Source organism: Oryctolagus cuniculus, chromosome 17 (assembly GCF_964237555.1).
Source record: "Oryctolagus cuniculus chromosome 17, mOryCun1.1, whole genome shotgun sequence".
NCBI lineage: Eukaryota > Metazoa > Chordata > Mammalia > Lagomorpha > Leporidae > Oryctolagus > Oryctolagus cuniculus.
The window spans coordinates 17,238,989-17,255,705 of NC_091448.1; the positions used below are offsets into that span (position 1 = coordinate 17,238,989).

Here is a 16,717-nt window from a genome sequence, read left to right on the forward strand (position 1 = left end):
AACCAAAGGCAAAGGAAGACCTTTCTCTCTGTCTCTCTCTCACACTGTCCACTCTGCCTGTCAAAAAAAAAAAAAAAAAAAGTATTTGTGGGGCTGGCGCTGTGGCGCAGTGGGATAATGCCATGGCCTGAAGCACTGGCATCCCACATGGGCGCCGGTTCTAGTTCTGGCTGCTCCTCTTCCGATCCAGCTCTCTGCTCTGGCCTGGGAAAGCAGTGGAGGATGGCCCAAGTCCTTGGGCCCCTGCACCCATGTGGGAGACCCAGAGGAAGCTCCTAGCTCCTGGCTCCTGGCTTCAGATCGGCGCAGCTCCGGCCGTTGCGACCATCTGGGGAGTGAACCATTGGACTGAAAACCTCTTTCTCTCTGCCCCTCCTCTGTGTAACTCTTTCAAATAAATAAATAATTTTTTTTTAAGTGTATTTGTGGGGCTGGCAGACGCCTCACAGCCACGCCTGGGCTGCTCTCAGAGCATGTGCTTCTTAAACCCAACACAACCAGTACCCGTAGGCAGCCCAGTGAAACTGGACCGGCAATGTGGAGACAGGACCCCACTGGGGGGGCTCTCTCATGGCCATCACCCTGCGTGTGACATCTGTGAGTCACTTCCTCCCATCTTCAGATACTAAGGGGTCTCGTGTGACCTCCTCCTTTGGGGGCAGTTTTTTTATTTGCCATTTTTTGGTTCAGTAAGTCCCAGAAGCAGATTTGCCTACTTTCAAAAAGAACAGGAGCAGTTCAGGAAAAAAAAAAAAAAAAAAAAAAAAACTAAAACAAAAACCACACACAATAATAAAGCAAAAAATTTCAGTGATAATGTTAAAAGGCCTTCAATTTGTCAATTACGAGACTGTTACATAGAGCCCTGAGCTCCCTGGAAGCCAAGGCAAAAAAGGAAACACCAGGGGCTGGGAAACACTCTTGGTTTGAGGAAGAACCCTTAGCAGGTTTTCAAGGAAGATAACCTTGCCGTGGGGACTGAGCCAGAGAGCCTGGGCATGCACCAGGCCGGCCATGCACACAGAAGTGGTTTTCCATGTGCCTCTCCCTTTCCCCAGCCCCCCAGACCCTTGGTGAGCTGTGGCTAGAGACAGGATGTCTTCAAGGCTGACCTGAACACCGAGCCGGCACCCCCCAGGAGGGGCAGAGCCAAGGTGTGTAGCCTGGGACCCCCGTCGGAGGGGCGGTAACAGTGCCCAGAGTTCTGCCCTGGAGAAGGCACTGCGGGCGCCGGGGCCGCGTCTACTTCAGGATCACGCATTTCCTGGAAGGCCCGGAGCAGCCCTGAACGCTCGGCTTGCCTGGATCTGGCTCCCCAAGCCGGAACCCCGAGTCCCCGTCCAAGCGGTCAGCCTGCACCTGTGTCAGGTCCGCTGGGCAGCGAGGGGACGGAGCCGAGGGGGAGGGGCCGTCAGCAGCCGCTGCCCCCGTCCCAAACTCCCTTACAGCCGTTTGCAGCACACCACACAGACGAGACCTCCCGAAAGCTGTGACGGGCTGCGTGCGTGCGTACCTGTGTGCGAGGAGCATCCCGGCCTGGCTCTGCCCGGCCCTCGGCGGGGCTCACAGCCTGCACCTCTGCCCCAGTCCACTGAGTGGCCACGGGAGAGGCCAGCTCTGCCAGCTAGAGTCCAGCCTGCAGTGAAAGAGCCCGCCAGCTCTCTGGGATGGCCAGCGGTGAACGAGACAGGGCGGGGAGGAGGGAAAGCAGGTCCGAGAGCCGGGCAGGAGGAAGAGGAGGCGAGCGCCGGAGCCGGAGCCGGGGCGCCACAGAGGGAGGAAAGCAACCCCCAGATGCAGAGAAGGAAGCGGGGCGGAGCCGGCTCCCGGGCAGGTGCCCCACGTTGCCAGCCTCCCACCGCCACCTTGTGGCCACCTAGATTATTGCCGCCAGTCCCTGTCCTTTCCCTGTCCCTCCTGGGCTTCCAGGTTCTGTTTAGGCTTGGGCCTTCACATCCTCAGAGGTGACTTAGCGCCACTGCCCAGAGCCCAGCAGACCACCCACTCCGTGCCCCTTCCTGGCCATGCGCCTGCACTGCCCCTGTGGGCCTGGGCAGCCCCGGGACTCCTGACCTTGCAGGCCCAAGGGTGCCCGGGACTGCCCTGGGGGTCCCTAGGAAGCACACACACAGGCCCCTGAGGCCCTGCCTGCTGCCCCACAACTCCCACACCCCCTGCCTCTTGGTCAACTCTGCCAGCCCTCCCCGCAGGTCCCCACAGCCTGCCCACCTCGGCCCCAGGACCCTGACGCTGGAGCCACACAGGCCCTCACCACCCTGTCTCTCTTGCTCCGTCCCAGCCTCTTGGTGGGGCCCTGCCTGTCCGTCTGGACCTTCCTTGGCTCCCTAAGCTCTGCCCCCACAGCCCCTCCAGGCCCAGCTTCCTTTCACTTTTGCTCTGAAACCCTCCAGGCTGTGGTTTCCCATGATCCTCTGGGCACAGGGTGTGCAGCCCGCCCTGTGAGGCCACCAACAGTCGCAATCGGGGGTCTGTGTGCTCGGATCTGTGGGGGACACCCTGCGGCACAGGTGACCCAGCAGCCTCTTGCCGAGCTCCCCCGTCTGCCACGAAGCCCCTTCCCATCTGCTCACCTCTCCCCTGCCCTGGGCCTCGGGCCAGGTCTTATTTATTTGAAAGGCAGAGCTTCCATCTGCTGGTTCACTCCCAGCCCCTGGGACATTTGGGGAGTGAACAGCAATGCAAAACAGCAGGAAGCCACCCCTGCCCTGTGGCTCTCCTTGGCTGCCAGGGCCCGCCTGGCAGGGATGCGCACCTGTGGCTGGGCAGGGGCCGCGAGCCCCATCCCACATCAGGCCCTTCCTTCCCTCAGTTGTGCAGTGCCTCCAGCCACCCGCCTGCTCCCTGGTGTGGCCCAGTGACTGTCTGCATTTTCCTTCCAAGCTCATTTCCCTGTGGGCCTCGTGGCAAGCGGCAGAGAGACAACGGGCCTGGGCCTGGGGGAGGCAGGGCTCCCCGACTCGGCTCAGGGTGGCTGCAACAGTCTTCACTCACAGCTTTGTCCCTTTTGTAGCCAAACAAGCATTGAGCACTTGCTGTATGCGGGGCCACAGGGACCCAGAGATCTGAGCGTGGCCCTGAAGAACCTTCCAGTCCAGAAGGGGTGGCGGGAGACCCCTGGGGGCTTCTCTGGGGCTTCACCCCCTCCCTGGCGCTCGGTTTCCCTCCTCTCCCTACTTCCTGGACAGGAACATGTAGGGCGGCGGCGGCTGTGGCTGAGGTCTCCCAGCTGCCACAGATAAGTCAGCCCTGCCTGCGCCCTGCCATGGGGACACCTGCCTGCCCCTCCCCCCCACACACTGGCGGGGCGGCCCCAGGGTGCAAGGGGCAGGTCTGGCCTGGCCCCCAGAGTCATCTTCCCCAGCAGAACTGCTGACCTGGGCCACAGGGCACCCCCGCAATCCAAGCCCGCCTCAGGTGGCCCAGGGCTTACAGGGAGCGCCTCGCACACCGAGCTGAGGCTTCCGTCCCCAGCAACCTGAACTGCTGACTCACGATGGGTTAAACCAACAGTGAGGACGCTGGAGATGGCCCTGCCCTCCATTATCACCCAGACCACGGGCTCACAGGGATCAAGGGTCCCGGGGGCTTTGAGAAGACCCAGGGGGAATCTGGGGAGACTTCTTCAAGGAGCGCTTCTGAACTTGGGTCTTGAAGAAGAGGAAGAGATAAAGACAGAAAGGGAGAGGCACTCCTGGCTGATGGAAAGAGCAAGCAGGCTGTGGGCAGAGAGCTCCCTGTCCAGAAGAATGCAAGGAAAGATAAGGCTGGACCAGAGGTGCAGCCGAGAACCCGGAGGCAGGAACAGGGGTGGTGAGAGAAGGGATGGGACGGGACGGGGTACGGCAGAGGCTGGCGTGGGATCCAGGGCTGGGGTGACAGCAGGGTTGCTGTGTCCACCCCAGGGGTCACCAAGGGGTGGTAGAAGCAGGATGCTGGGGAGGGAAGGGGATGGGAAAAGTGGTTAAGGTGCCCCATAGTCCAAAAGCAAAGCCAAGGCCCAGTGCCCCGGGGGCGGCCCAGGCCCGGAAAAGAGCTCCGAAGGTCACATCTGAGATGTTATGGGGCCTCACAAGTCAGCAGACACAGCCCATGGTGGAGCTCAGCCCCTGGAGAGCCAAGCCATCCAGGCCGGACCACTGCGGGGGCGGAGTGGGGAGGGGCAGGTCCTTCCTGCCACCAGGGGGCACCAGAGAGGCTCAGCTCCCTCCCAGGCCAGGGAACCAGGCGGTGTCCTCATGGCCACATGACAGACGCTGTTCATCCCTGCCTTGACTGGGCAGGGTTGGGTGAGGGTGCAAGGCAGGCATGCGTCCTGTCTCTGGCTGTCCTTCTATCCCTGACGGTGCAGGCACTGGGGTCCCAGCGGCTGTGTGGGGGCTGCGTGGGGAGCACTCACACAGCCACTTGCGGTCTCCACAAAGTGGGACAAGTGGCTGTGTCCAGTGTGGTTTGTCCCCTTCAGTGCCGAGGCAACCGGTCAGGTCACACTGAGTGCCCAGGGTGGGCGTCGGTCTCCAGGGACACTGTCCCAGCACCCAGGAACCTGGCTTCACAGAGGCCAACACTCGCCTGCAACAGCCCCTCCCCCAAGCCCCTTCTGCAAGGGGCAGACCCCATGGAGGCATATGCAGGCGGCACCAGAGTCGGAGGAGTGGGCTCGGCCCAGCCTGGGGTCCAGAGACCCAGGTCACATCCCTGAGACCTGGCACTTGGCCTCACCCAGCCCCTGCCTGGAGGAGGGGCAAGACCCCTGGTGCCCACTGGTCCCAAGAGGCTGCCTAGGCTGCCCCGCTAGGCAGGACCCCCTCACTTATGGGAAAGGCCAGTGGGGGCTGACAGCCCGTGGGGAGCAAGGTGCGGGGAATCGGGAAGGCGCCCCCTAGGGACAACCCCGCCAGCGCCCGCTCACGGTCTGAGCACCCAGCCCAGCACAGTCCTGGCCCAGTGCACCCCACACGAGCCTCCTCTCCCTCCACGGTCTGCCCCGGTGTGGCGTGGGGGGCGTTGCGAGCTGAGCTGTCTCCACCCCAAGTTTCTACGTTCAGGCCCAACTCCCTGCAGCTTCATCTGGAAACACTGACAGGGAGCCGGACACACACGGGGACAGGAGCTGGCCTGGGGGAAGCCTGCGTGGAGGAAGGCGCCACCTGCAGGCCAAGGAGAGGAGCCCGGCGGCTCAGCCCTGCCGGCACCCTGACCACAGCCCACAGCTCCGGCTCTGCCCCTGTCCCACCAACTCCCGCAGCCTCATGCCTCGTCGAAGCCGGGGGCGCCGCCTGCCTGCAGGATTCAGTTGCGGTACACAGAGGCACAGGACAGAGGGAACCCCGGGGTCTCGTCTCCCCTGGGCGTGCACCCCCACGGCCCCCCGCACCCTTACCCCTTACCTTCCCGCCGCCTGGCTGGTGCTTCAGATTTTCGGTGGAGCCGATCTTGGACTTGACGTTCTTCAGGTCTGGCATGGGCACAGGCGCCGTCTGCAGGCGGCTCTTGGCGGAGGACGGCGACTTGGGCGGAGTGCGGACCACTGCCACCTTCTTGGGCTCCCGGGTGGGCGGGGTGGGCAGGGACGGAGTACGGGAGCGGCTGCCGGGGGTCCCGGGGGAGCCGGGGCTGCTGTAGCCGCTACGGTCCCCAGATTTCCCCGATTCACCTGGGAGGGAGGAAGGCAGTGAGGTCAAGGCTCAGGCACACAGGGGTCAGCAAAGGCCTTGGAGCCGCCGGTCCTGGAGCTCCTTCCAGCCTCACCATGGGATGGGGTCCAGGAAGCTCAGCCACGCCCAGGAGGAAGCCCTGCACCCATTCTGAGCAGCGCCTCCTGCTCCTGCCTCCTCCCAGAGGCACGGAGACCTCTCACTTCCCAGTGGTCAGCAAGGACCGCCTGGGACAGGACCAACTCTGCCCTGCAGCCCCAAGGTCGGGAGATGGGCTCCAGCTAGCCATGTGCTCCCAGCAAGCCACTTGCCCTGTCTGAGCTCAGGGCTCGCCAGGGAATGGGAGAGCGCGATGGCCCCCGGGGTGAGGGAAGGTCCCCCCCAAAGCTCGCTGGGCTCCTGCCCCTGCTTGCTGCCACCCGTGGAGCCCACAACAGCAGGTGTGCCTCTCCAGGGAGCGGCCCCGCCCGCCTGCCATTCCCTCCCCAGCGCCCCCTTCACGGGACGTGGTCGTTGCCACCCCCAGAGAGGCTGCAGAGATCTCTTCTTGCTCCGCTTCTCCCTCCTCTCGGCGCCCTCTACCCCCAAACGTGCGTCTGTGACCCCCTGCCGCCCCCGTGGGAGACTCGGGTGGAGTTCCTGGCTCCTGGCTTCAGCCTGGCCCAGCCCTGGCTGTTGTGGCCATTTGGGGAGTGAACCAGCGCATGGAAGCTCTCTCTGGGTCGCTATGGCTTTCAAATAAATAAAAAATGAAAAAGCTTTTGGAAAGAAGAATCTTGGGAGCTGCTGAAGAGGAAACAGGGCTTGTAAAACACAGTTCTGGGCGCCACACCCAGCCCGGTACGTCCCCGGAGCAGGGCTGTGCTGTGCAGCGGTGAGGCCCGGCCCCTCCCGCCCCGACCAGCCCCCGCGCCCACCGCAGCCCCACGAAGCCCCGCGGTTTAGGAGTCAGGATCTCCCCGACCATCCTGCAGCCCAGCTCCGTGGCCCAGGACCCACAGGGAACGGCCGGCTCCGCCCCGCTGCCTCCTCGGCCCCCTGGCCCTTCGGTGTCCTGTCTCTGGGCCACAGTGTTGGGGGGTGGTGGCTCAAATCCTCTCATGCCACTTAGTCAGCTCAGGCAGGGTACTCACCCACCCTGAGCCCTCGCTTGAAAAGTGGGGAGGGGGCAGAACCCACTGGAGGCAGAGTGCAAGCACCGCACCTGGTGCTCACGGAGCAGGCGTGGCAGATGCCAGTGTGGCACGGCCGCCTCCACCACGTACCGCCCACATCCCGTGATGCCCCACTTCCCATCCGCTCCCTGCTGACGCGTCTGGGAAAGCAGCAGAGCACGGCCCAAGTGCTTAGGTCCCTGCACCCACATGCGAGACCCGGATGGAGTTCCAGTTCCTGGTTTTGGCCTGGCCCTGCCATAGCCACTGCAGTCATTTGGGGAGTGAACCAGCAGATGAAGGAGAGCCCCCTTCTCTCTCTCTCTCTCTCTGTCACTCTGCCTTTCAGATCAATCAGTCAACCTTAGAGGAGGACGACGATGATGTGGAGGAAGATATGCCAGTGGGAATCTCCGTCTAAGCCCTGGGCAGGGACAGACGGTCAGACTTGCAGCACCTCCAGATATCTCGAGGCAATGCCCCCCATCCCTACCCCTTGGCCATGCCCTTGGCCTCAAAGCAAACGAGAACACACAGGACCAGAAAGCCCCCCGGACAGACAGATCCGTGCGAGCCACACACAAAGGCAGCGGGAGTGGACCGTTCCTTCAGCCGCAGGTCCCCCAGCGCTGCAAACACAGGCCGGGGCGACCCCTCCCGCCAGGCCGGTCCACCCGCGAAGCAGGCTCCCAATTACCTCGCTCCGGTTTGAGCCCTGCAGGGGGCGGCTTTCTCTGCACTTGCTTGGTAGCTTGGAAAGAAAAGTCCAGAGACAGCCTCAGTGTCACGAGGCGTCCACGGCGGGGCGAATCATGCAGCAGGTGTGCGGCGGCGGGGGGTGGGGAGGGTGCTCAGGGGGCAGCCCAAGGGTGGACACCGCCCACCTGCAGGCAGCCAGGGCACAAGGTGTGCCCTTGTTTCAAGTCGTTGCATGAAGTTAGTGGAAGAAGCGAGGTCAAAGTCACACATGAAACCCAACCAAGGTCGGCAATGACCCCAGACCAAACCTCTGTGAGAAAGCACCAGCTAGGGAAAAGCAAGCCACCAGGCCCGCAGGCACCACCCCATGGCACACGGCGCGGCCAAGACACACAGCGGATGAAGGGCAGGCCCTGAGTGGAGATACCAGGAGCCAGGCCAGGCCCCAACCACAGCCTGCACCCAGAGCCACAGACTCCCTGGCACCACTGATGAGCAAATGCAGACCAGGCACCTGCCGCGTGGTGCAAAATCTAAACTCGGCCGCCTGGAGCAGGCCACCAGGGCCGTGGGAGAGAGGAGACGCCCAGCCAGGCTGTCCCTCACCTGCTACAAGGGGGACAGTTCCCAACAGCACCACGGACGCCAACCGGCTCGCCGGAAACTGCCCAGGTCATCAAAGCCGGCAGTGGTTTTTCCCCAGAGCCCTGGAGAGCGGGCAGAGCCGCTGGCTGCTCAGCCACGACCCTCGCCTTTCGCCCCCGGCAGTGCCGCTACCCGGGGCTGAGCCCTGGCCAAGCCGCTGCCCCATGGGTCTCACCTGGGGACTGAAATGCCTCACACCAGGGGGTGGGGGGGCAGCGCAGAGAAAAGCCCCCACCTGCCCCTAATCAGTTACAGCCGCCCCTCCCTCGAGCTGGTTAGAATCAAGCAGGCAAACGCCCGGTGCCTCCATTCGCTCCCTGATGGAAACACGTGGGGCTTCAGCACTCCCCAGCAAACTGTCCACAGGATTAAGGTGAACGTGAGCCCTCCGAGGCTGAGTAGGCTGCAAGGCGCGGAGCAGCTCCGAGGGCTGTTAAGTGCCAGGGGAACCCGGCGGCCAGGGCTGCACCTGCTGGGAGCTCCCCAGGCCAGGATCGGGGAGAACACCCTTCTCACCAGTGCCCGGCGGGGTCTTGGGGGAGGGCGTGGTTTTCGCGGGAATCCTGGTGGCGTTGGCTGCGCCTTTCTGGCCTGGAGGGGCAGCTCCCCGGGGTGTGGCGATCTTCGTTCCAGTTTTCCCATCAGCCCCCTGTAAACCGAATCAGGGTAGAGTGGTTTTTACCGTGCCAAGGAGGACTGCCACCTAGCGCCAATGCCAGCCCCGTTCCGCCACCAGGACTCTGAGGAGGCCACGACCGGGACATCCCTTTGCCTACCAGATGCCACAAGGGCCTTCTGTCACACAAGCCCACAGCACCACCCACCTGCCCGCATCTCCACTTCCTCCCAGAGGAGCCCTCAGCGTGGTGATCAGCAGGAGTCCTGCCAACGATTCCCGTGGGAGCCATTGGTGTGGCCCCTTGGGCAGGCACGGGCACACCGGGCCGCGGTGGCCCCATTGCTGCCTCTCATTATGGGTTTATTTGGTGCTGGCTGCTTCCTCAGAGGCCCTTGGAGACACTGTTTGTGGAGCCCGACCCAAGAATGCTGCAGAGCGAAGCCACTCTTCCGTTCTCTCCCAAGCGACACCGAGACGTCAGGTGTGCTCGGGGCCCGGGGTGACGAGCAAGACCTGGCACAGGTGGGGGGCAGCTGTGGGTTTGGTTCCTCAGAGGCGCCCGTGAGACACACACAGCACAGACTCCAGTGAGAAACTGACACTAGCCAGGGAGCAGGAGCTGGTTCGGGAGGGACAGGTGTGGCCGCCAAGGGTGAACCAGAGGCACTTCCGGTTACCAAAGTCAGGAGGAGCCCAATTAGAGGGGCGGTTGCCAAGCCAGGGTCCCAGCAGGTGTCTTGGGGGCTGCTGCTGCGAGGGGCCCGGGCAGCGGAGAGGCATGGCCTCGAGCCCCCTGCCCCTGGCCCGAGTCCCGGCGAGTCTGCACGTGCGGCTGTGCCACCGCTCCTCGGGGGGAGGGAGGAGGTCTCAGCGCCTGGAGGACTGAGCACTCGGGCAGCCTGCTCTTTCCAGAGGTCGAGTCCTTACCTTGAGCTTCATCTCCTTTGTTCCAGAACTGCCATTTCGGGGTGTGACAGAAGAGACGTGTTTAGGAGAGGAAGCTGGCTCTGGGCACACGGCAGGGCTGGAGGGTTTGATCAAAGGGTCTGAGCTACCAGGAGAGGGGCGTTTGGGGCTAGGGCAGGGCCTAGTTCTCTGGGTGTTAGCAGAGGAAGGTGTGGATGGCTTAAACACAAACATAAATAAAATCAAAACAAAAGTCAGCACATGGCGAGGGAAACAAACTCAAAGATGGACAGCAACTAAAAATAAATAAGGCAGGTCCCTGCTTAACGCGGTCATCCCCCAACGGTTCACATCCGGGTCCCTCAGCAGCCCCTCTGATGGGCAGGAACAGGAAATGTGAGCCCTCCTCATCCGACAGCCACGGCCACGTGCACGTGATGTTCCTCACTCCCACGCGGCGGCGCTTGCAACAGCAAGCGTGCAAGATGGACAGAGGTCTGGGTGCCCTTTCTCCACCCTGGGGTCTTCCTGAGCCCCTCCAACTTAGGACAGCCCCGGCTCAGAGGTGCTTCTCAGGCGCTAACGCAGTGGACGTGGCCAAGGCACGTTTCCCAGGGGAGCATTCCCACACTGCCACGGGCCAGATGCGCCACCCAGAGGGGCGCTCACGTTTGCCCACTGGCCCTGGGCCTCTTCCCACACTGGCGGAACCCTGTGCCTGCCCTGAGTCCTGACGATGCCGGCGGCAGCGCTGAGGCTGGGTGTGTGCTTGCACACGTACGCACATCCCGGCAGAAGTCTCCGGCAGATCGGATCTTAACGCCGCCTGGGGCATCCTAGTTGGGCTGAAGCGGACTCTGGCACTTGGACCTAAGGTTTTAGCCTGGCTGGGGTGGGTGCCCCATGGGACTGGGGGCCACGTGGCTGGAGGCGCTCCGAGAGGGAGCGACGACACCTAAAGGATGGCCGTGACTCCACGGTTTGTCCTGACTGCCTCTGTGGGAGTCTGACCAGGAAGCGTGGCCCCGGGAGAGGAAGGGGAGAGGGAATTTTACTCTGCATCACCAGGAATCAAAGAGGCTACGTCCAGAGGGTCCCACGGAAGGAGTCAGCTGCAAAGCAGGGGCACGGGGCTTCCCGGTGAGGCCTCGGGGCACGCGCCAAGGCGGAAAAGCTGGCCCGGGCACTGGCAACCCTCCTTCCCCAGCTGCACAAGGCCCCTCCCCACACCTGGCCACGGTCTGCTTGCTAGTCTGTGAGGCAACTCCAGGGCAGAGAGGCTGGGCCTGGGTGTGTGCCGACTGAGCGGATGAATACATGCACGCATGAATGAGTGGGTGCCTGCATGAGGCTGGCGTCCCCCCCACCCCCACAGGGGGGCCCTCAGCACCTCCCTCCCGGGCCAGCCCTGACTGCGGGCCTGATGAAAGGCCGCATGTTCCAGGCAGGACTCCTGCTGCAATCATTAGCTTCCTTTAAGGGAAACAGGCTTTCCCTAGGGCCACGGTGGGACTTGCAGAAAAACACCACTGTGCGGTTACGGGAGCCTCTTCCAAGTCACATCATCATGGAGCAAGGGACCACGGGGAAGGGAGAGGTGGAAGGGGCCGGGCCACCAGGCTGCTTCACCGGCCGCTGCCGGCTGCACACCGCAGATGGACGAGGGCCGTGGGGCCTGCGCCTCTCCGCTCAGCAGGCAGGGTGGGGGGCGGTTTCCTCCCTCACTTCCCTGCCCCCCCAGCAGCCCGGCGGGAGCTCGGGTGCCCAGCCCCCTCCCGCCTGCTCGGCCTGTTCCCAGGGATGCAGCCCCCGGCACAGTTCCCCTGCCCTCTGGCCTCCCAGCCCCTCCCTGCAGGGTTTGCCCAGAAGCCCCTGAGGTTTCTCTCCGCGTCCTGAGTATATGTGAGGGGACTGCAAAAAGTTTTCAGGGAAATGGAATCTGAAGATTAGCTTGTTGCTGGAGCAAGTGGATTTGAAACCCATGCCTTTGTTTTTTTCTTAATACACATTTCCCATGAACTTTCTGAAGACCCATTGTATGCCTGGCTTAGATCTGTAGTGCAAGACACGCAAAATGCAAACTTCTCAGCAGAGAATTCAGGCCCAGCTTCGTCTGCTGTCAAAGCCACATCCAAACCGCACAATGAGCTGCGTGGATTCGTCACAGCCCCGCCCTGGCCGAGGGACCACAACTAGGACCAACGCTGGGCTTTTAAAAACCTGCACAAAACCGCGATGCATTTCAAATAGCACTTTCACTTCGGTGACAACTGCTCCCCCCACGCTGTAGAGGGGAAAAACTCAGACACAAAGCACAGCTTCCCAGGACACCTGACCGGCCTCAGAGGACCTCCCGCTGCCATCCACTCACCTTTGCTTTTTTGTCATCGCTTCCAGTCCCATCTTTGCCTTTACTGACCAAGCGAGCTGACAAGATAGAAAACGAGAACGGATGTTACACCTGCTCCTCCGAGCCACAGAAAGAGCCAGGCTGTGCCTGCAAATCGGCACGGCACATTTTGTTCAGCTGGGTTTGGAAGAGACCCAGGGGATGTTCTGCCCCTTGAGCCTGGAAGGCCTCCCACGGTTAGTATCCACACGGCACGCCAGGGGCACTGCACGGAGCGGCCTGGCAGCGGGGGCAGCAGGCTGGCTGGAGGTGGGGCCATGCAGAAGGGACGCTGCGTGTTGACACAGGGAAAGTGGACGGTGCAGGCGCCTCTACCCATAGACTCCTTTCTGGTCTGTGGCAGGGTCAGCCCCACCAGCAGGGCCAGCGCGCATCAAAGCCTCAGGACCATGGACAGGGCCGGGGCAGCTTGGCCCGGCCACCTACAGGACCTCAGGTTCAGGGTGGGGGTCGTCTCCACCCTGTGGCCTCCCTCGGCTTTGGCTTCCTGAGCACCCGTAGGGCCTTGGGGCCGGCTGGCACCACCTCTGGGTCCCCTGCCCATGCTGCCAGCAGAGACGGCTGCGTTCCTCCATGGCCGGCTGCACCCACCCCGGAGCCTCCAATACCTTCCCACTCCTCCCCCAGCCAGGGTGGGTCATCCTCCACGACCCCTCCAAGGAGACTAATCCTGGCCACTTCCCCCAGTTAGCTACGAACAAAGTCGCATCAAACATCCCACTCACTGCCTCTGCACCACATCGCACACAGGGGGCTTTGCTCGGGAGGCCACGCCCCTCGGCGAGCGCAGGCCACCGCACTGCGCGCCCTCCTCCGCACTTCTGCGCTCGGCGGCCAGCGGCCGGCCCTGGTCCCTGCACGCCCACTGCCCCGTCTGGGTTTCCGGTGGGCCTCCCGCAGCTGCTGGAGCCTGGATTCCCAGAGCGACCAGCCTCGTTCTCCGACCCAGACGGGAGGGGCACCCCGGGGCCTCTGAACAGGAGCCCCAGGCGGATGCGACTCACACGGTCCCTTCCTCCACTCAAGTCAGCTCCCCCATGTGGCAGCAAAGCATGTGCTGGCCCCAGGCTTCCCCACGGGGGCAGTGCTGCACCCGCCCCCTTCCAGGAGGGGCGGCAAGTGGGGTCGGCGAACCTGGGCGATCCGTGCAGCGGAGCCTGCCCAGAGGTCACGGTGCACCTCGGCACGGAAGGCCCTGGCAGGTCCTGCCGCAGCCAAGCCTGCTTAACTTGCTTTGCCTTGTTCCCAGGCTCCTGAGTGCGGAACCAGGCCCCACCCCCACCCCCGCCCAGCGCGCGATGTGCAGCCGGATATTTCAGGAACCGCTGGAGTCAACTCTCAAGCCACGCTTTTCTGTCCCCTGCCGTCTCGATATGTGAAGTGGGATACAGACTTGGCTTTTCTGCCTTCAGCTTGTTTGCAGCCCTGAGCGCCAAGAAGCATCCATCCCCGGGCCCTGCACGGAGCCTACAATGCCCGGGTCTCAGCCCCTGCGCCTGCCCTGAGGCCAGGCTGCCTCCAGCAACAGAAGCATGGCCTCTCCTCCCCTCCCACCTCCCCAGCCCCTGAGAGCCGCCAGCAGCCAGGGGTCTCCCCGAGGCTCTGCCCACCAGGAGGACAGCGCTTCCGCTGCCCAGCGCGGGGTGGGGGCGGGGCATTAGCGGTGTGTGTGTGCTGTCCACTGAGGAGACTGGCGGCCGCCAGGCCAGTGCCCCCTGCATCCCTGGCGGGAGGGAAGGCGGGGCAGGGAGTGGAGAGGGTTTCAGATCACCCCTTCCTGGACTTCGAAGTCAGCTTGGTCACTGCTCTGTGACCTTAGGCAACCTGCACTGCGTCTCTGAGCCTAGGTTCCCTCATCTGTGAAATGGGACGCATAATGCCCACAAATCCGAGGCACACGGAGATTTGGGCAGCACCACCCTCTGTCACGGGCAGCGGGGCCGTGCTGGGTCAGTCGAGTGGCCAGAGAATGGGAGAGGGCAGAAAGCGCCAGATGGGGTCGGTGACATGCAGATGGGCGGGCAAGCGTGAGAGCAGCGCGTGCTACCAAGAGCCTCGGGCCGGCCGACATCGGCGCTCGGGGGCAGTGCCCACAGCCTGGGCAGCCACAGGAGGCACCGGGGAGGGAGCAAGGGTGCTCAAGACACAGACCTTTGAGCTGCGGGACCCGGCTGACGGGCCTCCCGGGCAGACCAGCTGCGGGGTGCTTTCTAGACGGTTCCGGAAGACCAGCCTCTTGTGTGTCCCGTCCCAAAGAGGGGCCCTGGGCCTCTTGCTTCTCTCCAGGGCCCCCCGGCAGTGCAGTCCCTTCCAAATCCGGCTTGGAGTGTGCCAGCTCCTGCTCCTGGTGCTGCACACAGGCTGTGATCTCCCCATGCAGGGGGAGCTCAGGGGGCGCCTCGGGCTCTGCTGCCAGCAGCCCCGGGGGGGCCGGGCTGCACCCCACGGGCACCCAGGCCTGGGTCTCTGTGGCAACTTTGGAGAGGAAGTCGACAGGGAGTGGCACGGCACCGCCGGCGGGGAGCCCCGGGGTCCCGGGGGGTGGCCCACCTCGGCCTGGAGACACCTGGGAGGGGGGTGACTCCTGCGGGGAGGACTCATCGATGTCCTGGTCCTCATCCACCTCTTCCGGGCCGCCAGGCCTCTCTTTGCCCTGGTGCCCCTCCGGGCACGCCAGCAGCTCAGGGCTTCCCTCGGCAGCCACGGGTCCTGGCCCTGGGGGCTGGTGTGCGGCCTCTCTGGGCCCTTCAGGCAGAAGGGGAGTCCCAGACAGGGCAGGCACGTCCTGGCAGATCAGGCTGGGGGGCCCTGGGTCCGAGGCCTGGCCTCCTTGGAGCCCCAGCTCCCTGCCCAGGCTTTCCTGGGCCTTGATGATCTCAGGCCCCTTCTGCAGAGATCCGGGGGACACAGGCTTCGGAAAGGCCAGGCCCTCCTTGGCCAGGTCCCCATGTGTTGGTCCCCACTCTTGGCGGAGCTCCTGAGGGCCTCCTGGTGGAGGAGGTTCTGGGAAGACGGGATGCTGCTCAGGAAGGGGTGTGACCAACTCAGCCGAGGCTTCTGGCTGCTTCTGGCCCACAGGCTGCCCAGGTGCTGCCCTCTGCCAGCTGGCAACTCTCAGCGCCTCTGGATTTGAAGAGGCAGCAGTGGTCCAAGGTTAGCGAGGGCATGTGCAGTGTTTAAGAGAGGGGACCCGACTGCGACGTGGGAAAGGGCGTTTTAAACAGCGCAGCCTAACAAAGCAGGAGCCCCTCCCTGGGCTTATCCAGGGGTCTTGTGTGCTTGAAAGGCCAGCACCAATGAGGGGTCCACCTGCCACCAACTTCCTGTGTGACTGCGTGAGCACTGCCCCTCTGCGGGGCCTCAGTTCCTCACCTCGGCCCTGGGGACCTCCCAGGCCCCTTCCGGCATGGGCATCACTCCTGTGCTGGGCACAGGGACGTCACCATCTCTGGAGCTGCCCTGTGCCCCGTGCCCTGGCACCAGAGGAGCTGCTCCCCAGCCCAGAGCACCTGCGTCCCCCGAGGCGCCTGCATGGACCTGGCGGGTCCCTTCTCCACCCTCTCTCTCTCACTGCTGCCCACCATGCCCGGAGCCTGCTCTGGGAGACTGGATGCTCCAAGCTGCGTGAGGATCAAAGATGGCCATTAATGGACTGGCCACGGTTGGATTCCTTCCAACAGGAGCACACTCGCGAGGCTGGCACGGCCCGGCGTGGGGCAGATCCCGGGCCAGGTCTGACCGGCCAAACCATCGCGGCACGCCCACCTAGCCGGCTCCAGCTTTCTCACGCAAACAAGCGCCACCTGTGTGTTAGGGACAGGCGACCTGTGCGGTTCAGTTTCCCTACTGAGCCACCTGCATTTCTCCTGCCTCCAGCTCTCAGAATCTCACCTGCTACCAAGAGACTACCCGTCCTCCTGCCCAGCTCGCCTCTAGGCCAGACCTGGACCCCAGAGGATTCAGGCACTTGCAGGGAGGGGCTCAGACATGAGGGAGAGGTGGGAGAACACTCGGGCGCAGCCGTGGACACACGGGCGACATGGGGACCCCGCGGGAGTCGGTTGGGCCACAGGCACCGCGGGGAGGCCGCCTCAGCTCGGCTTCACCTCTGCCCTTGCCCCAGGCCCAGCTCCCGGGCTGACCTGAGTCCTCCTGGCTGTGGGCTGGCACAAGCCCAGCTGTCACAGGGGCCGGGGGAGTGGACCAGCAATTAGAAGGTCTCTGTCCGTCTGTGTTTTGTCTCTGTCTCTCTGCCTTTCCAATAAATAAAGATCTGTGGGAAAAACGCTTCCCCTTCTTTAAGACCCGGGCACAGGCGACCACTTCTAGAGGTTATATTTACGAGGTCTCCACTTTCACCGAAGCTCAAAACCCGACCTCAAGGAAGCGGGAGTCGGGATTCTAGAATCTCACACAGACGGGGACCCCTGAGGGACTCACACCCTAAGAACGTTTTTAAAGCACTCTGCCTTCACATGTCAGCCGAGAGAACCATGAGCCCACAGAGGGCAGTGACCCCTCTGGGAGCAGGGGTGGAGACTGAGCCTCAACATACCCCCTGGGACCCCTCTGTGGGTGCAGCGCCTCCTACAGCCAGATAGCCCAGGAG

The 16,717-nt window shown here is 63.4% G+C and overlaps 1 protein-coding gene across 23 annotated transcripts in view; it reads right to left on the reverse strand.

Annotated features, from left to right (window-relative positions):
• MAPT (microtubule associated protein tau) overlaps positions 1-16,717 on the reverse strand; it is an 82,284-nt gene that overhangs the window by 8,397 nt on the left and 57,170 nt on the right. For 6 of the 23 annotated variants that reach the window (XM_051825032.2, XM_051825030.2, XM_051825031.2 and 3 more), the window contains 3 exons: positions 12,070-12,125; positions 8,690-8,822; positions 5,409-5,674 (listed from right to left, as the gene is read on the reverse strand). In XM_051825032.2, coding sequence (XP_051680992.1) covers positions 5,409-5,674; positions 8,690-8,822; positions 12,070-12,125 — 455 coding nt within the window. Of the gene's footprint in view, positions 1-5,408; positions 5,675-7,526; positions 7,581-8,689; positions 8,823-9,719; positions 9,918-12,069; positions 12,126-14,259; positions 15,232-16,717 lie in introns of all 23 variants that reach the window. The other 17 variants (XM_051825018.2, XM_051825014.2, XM_051825019.2 and 14 more) reach the window with 6 other exon arrangements.